Raw genomic sequence first — 10,792 nt, 5'->3', positions numbered from 1 at the left:
AGCAAAGCCCGGACTGTATGTGTGACCGAGCGCTGACCGCCACGCATGCCTGTGCAGCCACCATTCAAACAAGACGTTTCCATCCCTGCAAAACTCGGCCCCCTCGGCCCCCTCACCACGCCCACGTTTGCCCCTTCCGGGTGGCATGTTAGAGTGGGCTGCTCCATGCGCCTGGTTTCCTTCCCACGACCTCCATGACCCTGAGGTGGTGGGCAGGGTCCCTCATCAGCCGTCCACCTTTGGGGCTGGATTCCGGCTCAGGCTTGTCCTCACGTCCCTGCACTGTTTGTTTTGTAGACGTGGCCACGTTGATTTGTCCCTTTGTCTAAGAGCCATTGGCCGCTTGTGGTCTGTTTCTGGGCCTGTTTGCTAAGCAGGGATGTCCTCATCTTACACCCTTAAGTAGGACGTCAGCTGTGTGTTTGGCAGATGCTTCTATCAGGTTGAAGAGATTCCCTTCCAGTTTGCCAAGTCTTTTCGTGAATGGGTATTGTGTGTCATCACATGCTTTTCTGTGTCTGTCCAGGTGACTGTAAGGCTTTCCTTCTTTAGTGAGTCACAGTGGGGGACATTCACATTAAAACAGTCCTGCATTTCCGGAGAAACCCACTGACCGAGCTGGGCTGGCCGGAGTTCCCTGTGGGTATTCGGTGGGGTTTGCCAGCACTTGGCGAGGACCTGGGCGTGTGTTTGTTTGTTCGTGGGGGGCATTGGTCTGTGCATTTTATTTTCTTACATGATGTTTCTGTCATACTTTGGTATTGACATTAAAGTGTCTCCTAGAACAAGTTGGGAAACGTTCCTTTCTGTTCTCGGCGGTGGTTTGTGTAGGATTGGTATTGTTTCTTTTGGAAATATGTGATAGAATTTATGGGCAAAACCATCTGGGCCTGCAGTTTTCTTGGTGCCCAGGGTTTTTAATTAAAAACTCAGTTTTGTAAAGTAGGTAAAAGGCAATTTTGATTTTCTATTTCTTCCTGCATCGTTTTTTTTAAAAGCTGCGTTTGTTGGGGAATTTCATCTAAGTGGTCAGTCGGCTGATGGGTATAGGGGCCAAGGTACAGGTGTGCCTCAGAAAGCGGGACCGCGGGGGGCCAGGGGTGCTCATCACACAGGCGAGCTCAGTACGTGGTGCTGGGCAGGGGGAACCAAGCGGGAGATGATACCGCGCGAGACCAGTTACGTGAACTTGAACCCAGGCCGGACAAGTGCGTGCACGTGAGCCACACCCACCCGTGCGGGCGGTGACCCCAAGGGGGCAAGGGCTGGACCCAGTCAGTCTGCAGACCCCACTCTGCTGCTTCCGCTGGCCGGGGATCAAGCGGGGCCTGGTGCTGGTCTCTCCCGGTCAGGGTGTCGCCGTGTCGGACAGTGAGCACTTGAGGGACGCCCCCTCCGCCTGCCCAGCCTGTCCCTGGGGCAGCCTCTGTGCCCTGCTCCCGTGTCCCCTCCCGAGAGGCCTCGGGTACAGATGCCCATGGTGCTGCCGATCGCCCCGGTGGACACTGCCTGAGCCCGTGGATGCACCACAGCCGACGTGAGAGTGACCTGTCGATGGCCCTCGCGTCGTTTCTGTTCTGTTGGCATCTCAAGGTAACATGTCCTGCCCGATGCTAGTTCTCTGAGTCACAGCCACACCTAGGCTCAGCTTTGGAAGGACGGGGCCACCCACTCACGCCTCCTGCCAGCTGCCAGCCCGTCCACCCTCGGCTTGGTGAGGAAGGTCAAGCTGGTGACTAGGGGCCGCCCAGGCTGGGAGTGGCCCTGGCAGAGCCCCCAGCACCCCCTCCCCTCCCCGAGGCACCCTGGGCTGCCACTTCTCGGCAGTGGCTTCGCTCCTTCCCACTGTCTGCCCCCCATGGGCCACCCTCCATGGTCTGGCCCCACAGGTGATGGACTGGAGCCTGGCTGCTCCTTCGTCTCTGCTCACAGCCCCCCAAAGTGCATGTGTGTCACCCAAACTGCGGGACCCTGCTCTGGCTTCCCAGCCCTGCCCCACCCCACACGTCATCGGGTGGACATCGGTTTCCCCAGGAGACGCCTCAGCCACCTCATAATGCAGCAGAGTGAGCAGGAACTCGCAGGGGAGTGGGCCCCAGCTCCCGTGCAGCCCCGAGTCCAAGCACCAAACCTTCCCAGGGACCTGTATGTCTCCAGGTTGCCCCAGCGTTCCCGGAACCGCAGGAGGGAGGGCGTCCCGTTCACCCCTCTGCGCTGGCCAGGGCCCGTCTGAGCTGCCCACAGCTGGAGGGGCCGTGGGGGTTGCCTCCGGCCATGCACATCCTGCTTCTGCCCGGAGGGGCGCCCTGGGCGGGGCATGCCAGCCACAGCGCCCACCACTTGCAGTTGAAACAGTTGGAAGGAGAGGTCCTGCTACCATAGAATTGTCCAGAGGGTGGTACCAGGGGGGCCTCTAAACCAGAAGCTGACCTCATCCACGGTTACTGGAAAAACCCCAGGACCTTTGCTTCCGAGCTGAGGACCTTCCCCTGTCTCCCCAACTGGTGCAGGGTGGTCCCCTTGCTTCCTGCTGTTTTTATTAGAAGCTTCCTCAGCAGATGTCAGCCAAGCAGAGCCAGCTCAGAAGACCCTGAGGGTGGGGCTGGCCAGGCAAGGAGGGAGGTGGGGTGGGAGGGTGGGTGGATAGATCAACGTGTGCATGGGTGGGTGGTGGGGTGGGTGGGCTGATAGATGGAAAGGAGGGAGGGAGGGGCACCCCAGTGGGCCGCATGAGCAGCCCCTGCCTGGCAGAGTCCCCCCCCCCATCTTCGAGAGGTAGGAGGTGCTGTCCGGTGTGTCCCTCGGGCCGTGGGGGCAGGGGAGGGAGGCAGCCGCACCGCCGCAGGACGGGACGGCTGCATCTGGCGAAGCTGCGGGGCCGCCCAGGAAGCCGGCACCATCGGGCGGCCTGGGGTCCGGGGTGACCAACTGATTCACGTCACCATGCTCCCGTACACAGACACACACGCACATTCACATGAACTCGTGCACGTGTGCTCACACACAGATACACTCATGCACACTCAAACTGACTCACGTCACCATGCTCCCGTACACACACACGCACATTCACATGAAGTCGTGCACGTGTGCTCACACACAGATACACTCATGCACACTCAAACTGATTCACGTCACCATGCTCCCGTACACAGACACACCTTCACATACACACAGACACACTCATACACATTCACATGAACACGCATACACGCATGCACGCTCAGCCCTGACCCCCGGGGCTGTCCGAAGCCGCCCCCTTCCTCACGCCATCGGGGCGCTCAGGCCTGAGGCTGCGGGAAACCGAGGGGCCTGGGGACGGGAGTCACTTGGCAGGACAGGCCGGGAGGGTGGCCAGGGAGGCCCCACGGAAAAGGACAAGCTGTACGAAAAGAGCATTTTATTTCCAGTCTAAGAAGGTGTTACAAAGAGTGCAGAAGAGTAACATCGTTGCCAGCAGGGAGGTACCAGGCCGCAGACCTACAGGCGCGCTCTGCCCCCCGGACAGGGACGGAGCCCGCGCCGGACAGGCCACCCCTCCAGGCCTCTGAAGTCGCCGACGAAGTTCAAAAACGACACGCGGCCATGCAGCACGTGAGCAGACGGACCTGCGCAGGGCTGGGCCAGGGTCCCCGGCTTCCAAACGCCCTCCTGGGGACCCCCGGCTCCTGGTCCCAGCAAAGGGGCAGCAGGCAATGGCCGGTATGACCGTCCACGGTGTCACCAGAAGCCCCTCTCAACCCAGCCTACAATACACCCGTAGAGCGGAGAAAACCAGCTCTGCCCCAGAGCTGCCGCTCGGCGCCTCCTCCCCACCGCCCCCACCCTGCCGGGACCCCCTATGGGGGCTCAGAGAAGGGCTGGGGTGGGGTGAGCCAGGCAGACCTTCCGCTTTGCCCCCGTCAGGGGCCAGCCATCAATCACATGCACAAAACCACACAGGCCGCCGCGGAACCGGGGGCCCTGGGGGGCCAGTCTCCAAGCCGGCGTTCATGGGACTCGGGGTGCCAGCTGCCGCTGCAGGTGGATTTAATTTCCACGTCCGAGGAGCCAGGAATGCGGTGTGAGCCCATGAGGTGGGCAGGCGAGTGGGACGGGGGAGGCCCAGGGCTGGCTGCGGTTGAGCTCTGCCTCTGCACCCCTAGGCCGTGCGCTGGGAGCCCCCTGAGCCCTGCAGGTGCCCGCCAGCCCCTGGTCCTCAGGGTGGCAGGAGCAGTGGGCCCTGGGGACTGCCACAGCTGGTTACTCCACCCAGGACACATGTCCGCTCCATCTACCACAGCCCTCCCCGTGGGCACCTGCCCACTGCTGGGCCGCAGCGCCCCTCCAGAAGCTGCCATGGGGTTGTGGACCCACACCCACCCCACTGGGCCGCCCAGGGTGGGCAAGGGGCACAAAGAGCAGCCCCCGGAAGGAGGCTGTGCCCCCTCCTCTGTCATCCAGAGGGGCCGTGTCTGCGGTTCTCAGGGAGGGGACTTTACCTTCAGTCCTCCACAGACTGGACAGGCGGAGGGGACAGCCACCGGGCCGCCCGCCGCCCAGGCCTCGCCACTGGGTGCCTCGCTGGCCGGTCCCCGCCACCTCACGCCCAGCCAGCCGCAGGGGCCTGGGCCCCCCAAGTCCTCGGCGGCGCCCTCGGAGCTGGCCTGCGGGGCGGGCCCCTGGTCTCTGAGCGCGGGGCGCAGGCTGCGCGGCGTGTCGTAGTGGTGCCGCGGGGGCCCTGGCACCTGGTACTCGGCCCGCGGGGCCGCCCCAGGCAGGCAGCAGCACACGCCGGGCCCCGGCAGGCTGAGCAGCGAGCCCAGCTCCTCGGCCACCCGCCACACGTCCAGGCTGCTGCCCGAGCAGGAAGAGTGGCTGCCGGTGGCGATGCCGCTGTCCGAGGAGCCCTGGCGGCCGACGTCCTGCAGCTGCCGTGGCCGCAGCGGCTTGGGGGGCAGCCGGGAGGGGCCCGGCACGGCCTCCCCAGGGGCCTCGCCCTCCCCCAGGTGCAGGGCCCGGGCGGCAGCCAGGCCTAGCCCCTCCTGGGACGTGCTGGCCTCAGAAGAGGACTGCTCGGGCCACGCGGTCAGCCGGCTGCTGGCACTGACGTCCGAGTGGCTGGCCTCAGACGATGAGCTGGACAGGCTGCGGTCGTCCCCTGGAGGAGAGCGGGGGCCTGAGAGTCGGCTGTGGGGTGGTCCGGGGCAGATGGGCTCCGAGACCTCAGAGACGACTCATGTGGGCTCAGGGATCTGGGGGTTCAGGGGGGCCTGGGGGTTCTGGGGTTGGCCAAGAGGGCTTTGGGGTGGGCCCAGTGGGTTGGATGGACCCTGGGAGGGCTTGGGTGGGTTTGGGATGGGCTCAGGTGGACTCGGGAGGCCAGTTAGTGAGGCCCAGTGTGGACGTCTCACCCCCACTACCTCCACAGAGCCCCCACAAACGGTGCCCCACTCCCCGGGAGGCTGGAGCCCACACCCAGCACCACCACAGCCCCGCCCCCTCCTGCCCAGCACCCCCCCAGGCCTCCCCCTTGGCGGCTGCCCTGGTCCCTGCCCATCCTCTCCCACCAGACGTGGCTGGAGTGTCGCCCGCCCCCACCTCCCCCGCAGCCAGGACGCGGCCCAGACTCTTCTCCTTGCCTCAGGTCCCTCTGTCCCGAGCCCCCAACCCGGCTCCTGGGCTCCCCTCTCCTTTCCTCTCTGCCCCTCCCCCACGCGGCATCCGGCCATCCCGACCCCCTTCCGGCTCCTCGTCCCCCTTGAGGCCTGGAGCAGCCTGCCTCCCGGCATCCCCCCAGGACACAGCTGGGGTGCCCCTTCCTCTGGGACATGTCCCCCAGCCCTTCCAGCCTGGACCGAGGGCGCTGGCGGAGCTGGGGGGCGGCGGCCTTGGGTGTTGATTCTTCCCCCCCCCCCCCGGCCCTCAGCACTGCCCCCCACTGCACCCCTACTGGATTCTAGGCCCCCAAGGAGAGAACCATGCTGGGCCCTCTGTCCTGCCCCCTCCCGCCCCCTCCCACGGCCCCCGGAAAAGCCCCTTCCACACTCCACTCTCCCTCCTGCCTTCCAGAGGTCCCGAGGGAAGCAACAATGTGAAGCCCCCCAAAAAGTGACAGCACAAGGCAGACTTGAGGCCCCCTGCCCCTGGGTGGAAAGGAGGTGCGGGCGTGGCCTGGGAGACCCCAGGGAGAGACCCCTCCTGCACCATCACCCCCACGGGGGGCCCCACCGCCTTCCAGTGAGCTGCGCGGGCCAAGGCACAGAACCTTCCTTCAGGCAAGTCGAGGCAAGTCGCAGCTGGCAGGTGGGAAAGTGCTGGCACCCGCGGCAGCGACCCCAGGCCAGCGGTCAGCACCCCCCCCATGCTGAGACAGCCGCCCCCCGAGCCCGCCCCACCTGACCCCCGGCCCACCCCGGCCCTACCTGCGCTGCCCGGCCAGGCCGCGTGCGCCAGGAGGCTGAGGCGCTTCTCCAGCTGCAGGGCCTCGTGGGCCGCACGCTCCTCCAGGGCCGAGGGCCCCCCGGGGCTGGGGTCTGCATGGAGAGAGTCAGCGGAGGGGGCGCCCCATGCCTCCAGCCCCGGCTCCCCCTTTCCCTGCACCCACAAGTCTTACGTTCTGTCTCCCAGAGAAGTGGGTCCCCACCACGCCCCCCGATTCTGGAGGGGTTCGTGCCCAGTCTGGCCAGGTGGCTCCACGTGCCCCACCCCTCCCCAGCACCCCGGGATGGAGCATCACGGGGCACCCAGGCTGCGAGCGGGTGCTGGCCGCTCCACACCCTCCCCCCTCAGGACCCCTGCCTGGTCCACACCCTGTCCCCCCCGGGGTGCAGCCTGTGCGTCCCTGCCACAGGAGCCCCCCAATCCTGGGCCAGGGCCGAGGGGGCCTGCCACTCGAACCGGGGCTCTGTAGGCTGTTTCTCCTCCGTGTGGCTGAGCCCCCAAGCACAGGAGAAGCCCCTCTGTTCCCGGGGTGCCCCCAGGCGGGACGCGCAGGTACTGGCCGCCCCCGGGGCTGGGCTCATTTACAGGCCGTGGCTCCTCCCTCACTCAAGGGCATCTTGTTTCCTCTGGACACTGGCCGAGCAGGTCGTGGGGCAGGTGGGCCCCAGGGGCAGCGGCCGATGGAGCAGGGCCTCACCTCGGGACTCACCGTCCACCCGCGTCGGTGGCTGCAGGGCCAGAGGGCGCCAGCAGAGGGCACCACCACACCGCCCAGCAGGGCCGGGGGCACAGCGCAGCCGGGCGCCTCCTCCCCTCCCCTCCTCCCAGTCCCTCCTCCCCGGCTGCCCCTCCTCCCCACCCCTCCTCCCCTGCTCCTCTCCCTCCGGTGGCGGCCATGGTGGGGAATGGGGGGCCTGGGTGTCCGCGTGGGGCCTGCGCCCAGCACGCCAACCACCTCCATTCTCCCCCAGCTTTGGTGACATTCAGCATTGGGGTTGGGGCTGTGGGGCGGGAGGCGGGACCCGACCCAGGCTGGCCTCTGACCGTCGCCCCCAGACAGTGGCCAGTGCACCTTCCTCGCTGTCCCCCGCCAGCCCCGAGGGTAGACCCCAGGCCTGGAGGATGGGGCGGAACCTGGAGGAGCCAGCCCTGCCCGAGCCCACAGCCCAGGGGCTGAGGGCAACGCCCTGGCCGGGGACGAGGAGGGGCAGCCCCCCCGCCCTGTGACAGGACACCCCACAGCCAGCTCCACGAGGGGCTCCTGGCCTGACCGCTGCGGCCAGACCACCTGCCCGGCCATGGGGGCAGCACGGAAGGCCCCAAGATCCTCCAGCTCCGACACGGCGGGCGAAGAGGACGGGCCGAGCCGGCCGGGGGCAAGGGGCACCCACATCGCTGACTGGACGGCCACCCTGGACGCGGGCAGCCGGCCTGGCCCCTCCCTGCCCTGACCCCCACCCCCCAGCCCGCACGCACCAGGGAGAACCGGCCGCACCCCGAAGGGGCCCTTGGTGGGCGAGACTCCGCGGACGATGCAGTCGAACAGGAAGCTGATCTGCTCGCCCTCGGCCGAGGACAGGAAGAAGACGCCAGCCCCTGCGAGGAAGAGGCCGCGGTCAGCCCGGGCCCCAGGGCAGGCCCCCCAGGACTCCGGCCAGGAACCCCACACCAGGAACCCCAGTGGGTCCCCAGCACACCAGGCACCGCAAGGAGCACAGGGACACTCAGCTCCATCCTCCGGGACGCCTGGCCACAGGGTCAGAGGGCACCGCCGCTGAGGGGAGACCCGGCGCCCACCATGGGCTCTGTACCCCCACCACACAGTCCCCTCCCCCCCAGCCCTCCTGGCACCACTGCTTGCCCCACATAACCCCCCCACCTCAGCCCTCCCCACTTGCAGCCCCCATCCCCACACCCCCAGCCCCTGCAACCTCCCACCAGCAGCCCCGCACACCCCCACACACCTGCTCCCCCTGCCCCCATCCCCCGCCCTGCACAGCCCCCCACATGCCCACAGCCCCTCCAGCCCCCACCCTGTGGCTGTGGGGAGACGCTCCGGTCCTGGCCATGGGCTCCATCACCTGCTCTCAGGGTGGCTCCAGGGAGGCTGCAGACAAACCACGGAGCCTGGCACCCATCACCCACCCCAGGTGGGGTCAAACCTCACATGACCCCCCCCAGCAAGGGTTAAAATGTGCAGATGGAGGGCTGCCCCCTCCCCACCTGGCAGAGCCCCTCCAGCCTGTAGAGAAGCCACACTGCAGCCCCGCAGAGCCAGCCCCCACCCCGGGATGGCAGACCCCCCAGCCCCACTCCCCACTCCACACCCCACTCATCTGCCCAAAGGAAGGGCCCAGGCCGGGGCCACCTGAGGGCAAGTCAGGGGGGGCCACCAAGGAAAAGCCCAGAGCCCCAGGGGTCTGCAGGAGCTGGCACCTACCAGCCTGCATGCCCCCTAGGCGCCCAGTGCCTGGGCCCGGACCCCCGCCGGGCTGGATGGAGCCCCATGGGCGCCAGGCGGCTGCTGGCAGGTCACATGGGGCCAGACACCACGGTTGTCACTGCCCTGGAATCCTCACGGCGCCGCCTCGGCCACGGCCGGGGCCCGACGCCAACCCTGACACGTGGCGCCAGCCGTGCACCCCGGGGCTGCGGCCACCCCAGGCGGCAGTGGGAGGAGGAGGGGAGCACCTGCTTGGATTCAGAGCTGGGAGCTGCCTGTCCACAGCCGCATGGCCAAGAAGGGGTGCACGCTGGCCCCCAAGTGTCCATCTGGGCATTTCTGGGACCCCAACTCCAGTCTTGCTCTGGGGGAGAGGCTGCTACTAGCCACTGCCCACTGCTGCCCAGGAGAACACCCCACAGGGTCTCGGGCAGGGAGGCTCTGAGCCTGGGGGTGAGCGAGCGCTCGCACCCCAGACCTCGGCCGGCCACTGAGCGCACACCACTGCCCCGTCTGCCGCCATCCCTGGATGAAGGGTCAGCCACTGCAGCCCCTGCTCTCTCAGAAGGCCGGGCCTCTAATCCCGAGCTCCAGACAGCTGGCAGGGGCTGCGGGACAGCTAGTCCCTCGACTATAAAAAACCACATTACCCAAGGCGGTGGAGCCGGCCGGCATTCTGCCCGGCGTCTGCGGCCGTGTCACGGTCCCGGAAGACTGGTGGCCATGCCTGGACTTTGGACACAGCCCCCTGGCAAGCCTGAGCCCCGAGTGCCAGAGCGGCCTCCCTAGCAGCCACTGCACTTACCCAGGGGAGCCAACAGTGGGGTGGCCGCTGGGAGGAGGGCGGGTGTCCCGGGGCTGGCCCAGCCAACCCTCAGCAGCCCCCCAGTTCCCCTCTTACCACCCCACTCCCACTCCAGGCTTTGCTGAGTCCCCACGTTCCCTAAACATGCCCAGCCTGCCAATGGCCTCCTCGGGCGCCTCGTCCACCTCAAATGTCCGTTCACCTCCGGGTCATGGTTCACCTAGTCCCACCTTTTAGGACACCTTTCCCAGCCCCGACCTCCCCTTCAGGAAGGCCCTGGGACCCTTGACCCCGTATGCCCCCTCCTATCTGGCTGCAGTCCTGGGTCATCCGCGGCGTCTGGTGCCCCCCCGGGGCCCACACCCACGAGGCCCTCAGGGCGGGCGGTGGCTGCCGGAGCAGCGGGAACCCCAGGAAGTGCTGCTCGGGCACCTTGTTTGCTTCGGGGAGGGAGGGCAGGAGGGCACCTGGCCCGGTTTGCCTCATCATGTGCATGAGGTCACAATGTGCCGGCACAGCCCACGCAGGCCACTTCTCCCCGAGCAGGTCCGTGCCCTCCCCCGGGCTCTGGCCAGGCTGGGCTCGCTTCGGCCCGTGGCATTCGGCAGGAGGCAGGCCGAGCAGGTTGGGGCTGGTGGCTCATGGGCCCCTAACCCACGTCCAGAAGCCGGGTCTCCTCCTGGAAGACTGAGGCTTCCCTTCCACCCACTGACCCCATCGCCCGAGCAGCCCCAGTACACCCCACATACAGCAGAGACATGCTGTCCCCATGGAACCCCAGTGCACAGGATCAGCAATGAACGGCAATGAAGCAGCCCTTGTTTTAAGCCACTAGGCTTTGGGGTGCATGTTACACAGCATGGGGGGGAGGAAGATGGGAGGAGGAGAGAGAGAGCTGCAGAAAGCAGCAGCTGCCGGCGCTACAGAAAACATTCACCCCGGGCAGAAGCTGTGGGTCTCGGGGGTGCAGGCAGGCCTCAGCCACTCCCTAAAAGCAATTATGTCCGAGGAAACATTTCTCAGCTGAGAAAGCTGTTGCATTCAACTCAAAGGTTCACAGCCCATAAAAAATATAAAGCCAAAAATAGACTATGTAACATATAGGCTAAATAAAACCCAGA

At 66.4% G+C, this 10,792-nt stretch overlaps 1 protein-coding gene across 2 annotated transcripts in view; it reads right to left on the bottom strand.

Moving 5' to 3' along the window:
* Positions 1–3,342: 3,342 nt before the first annotated feature.
* Positions 3,343–10,792, bottom strand: part of DOK7 (docking protein 7) — a 29,733-nt gene continuing 22,283 nt past the window's right edge. The window contains exons 5-8 of one of the 2 annotated variants that reach the window (XR_005215821.1): positions 7,900–8,019; positions 6,405–6,515; positions 3,886–5,140; positions 3,343–3,668 (exon numbers count right to left, since the gene is read on the bottom strand). Coding sequence is in view for 1 of the 2 variants with exons in the window: in XM_037829310.1 (XP_037685238.1) it covers positions 4,464–5,140; positions 6,405–6,515; positions 7,900–8,019 (908 nt within the window). In the remaining variant the exon portion in view is untranslated. Of the gene's footprint in view, positions 5,141–6,404; positions 6,516–7,899; positions 8,020–10,792 lie in introns of both variants that reach the window. The other variant, XM_037829310.1, reaches the window with a different exon arrangement.

The sequence above is a fragment of the Choloepus didactylus genome, chromosome 3 (assembly GCF_015220235.1).
Source record: "Choloepus didactylus isolate mChoDid1 chromosome 3, mChoDid1.pri, whole genome shotgun sequence".
Classification (NCBI taxonomy): Eukaryota; Metazoa; Chordata; class Mammalia; order Pilosa; family Megalonychidae; genus Choloepus; species Choloepus didactylus.
The sequence above is the reverse complement of the archived record's forward strand: the minus strand, read 5'-3'. Positions and strand labels throughout refer to the sequence as shown.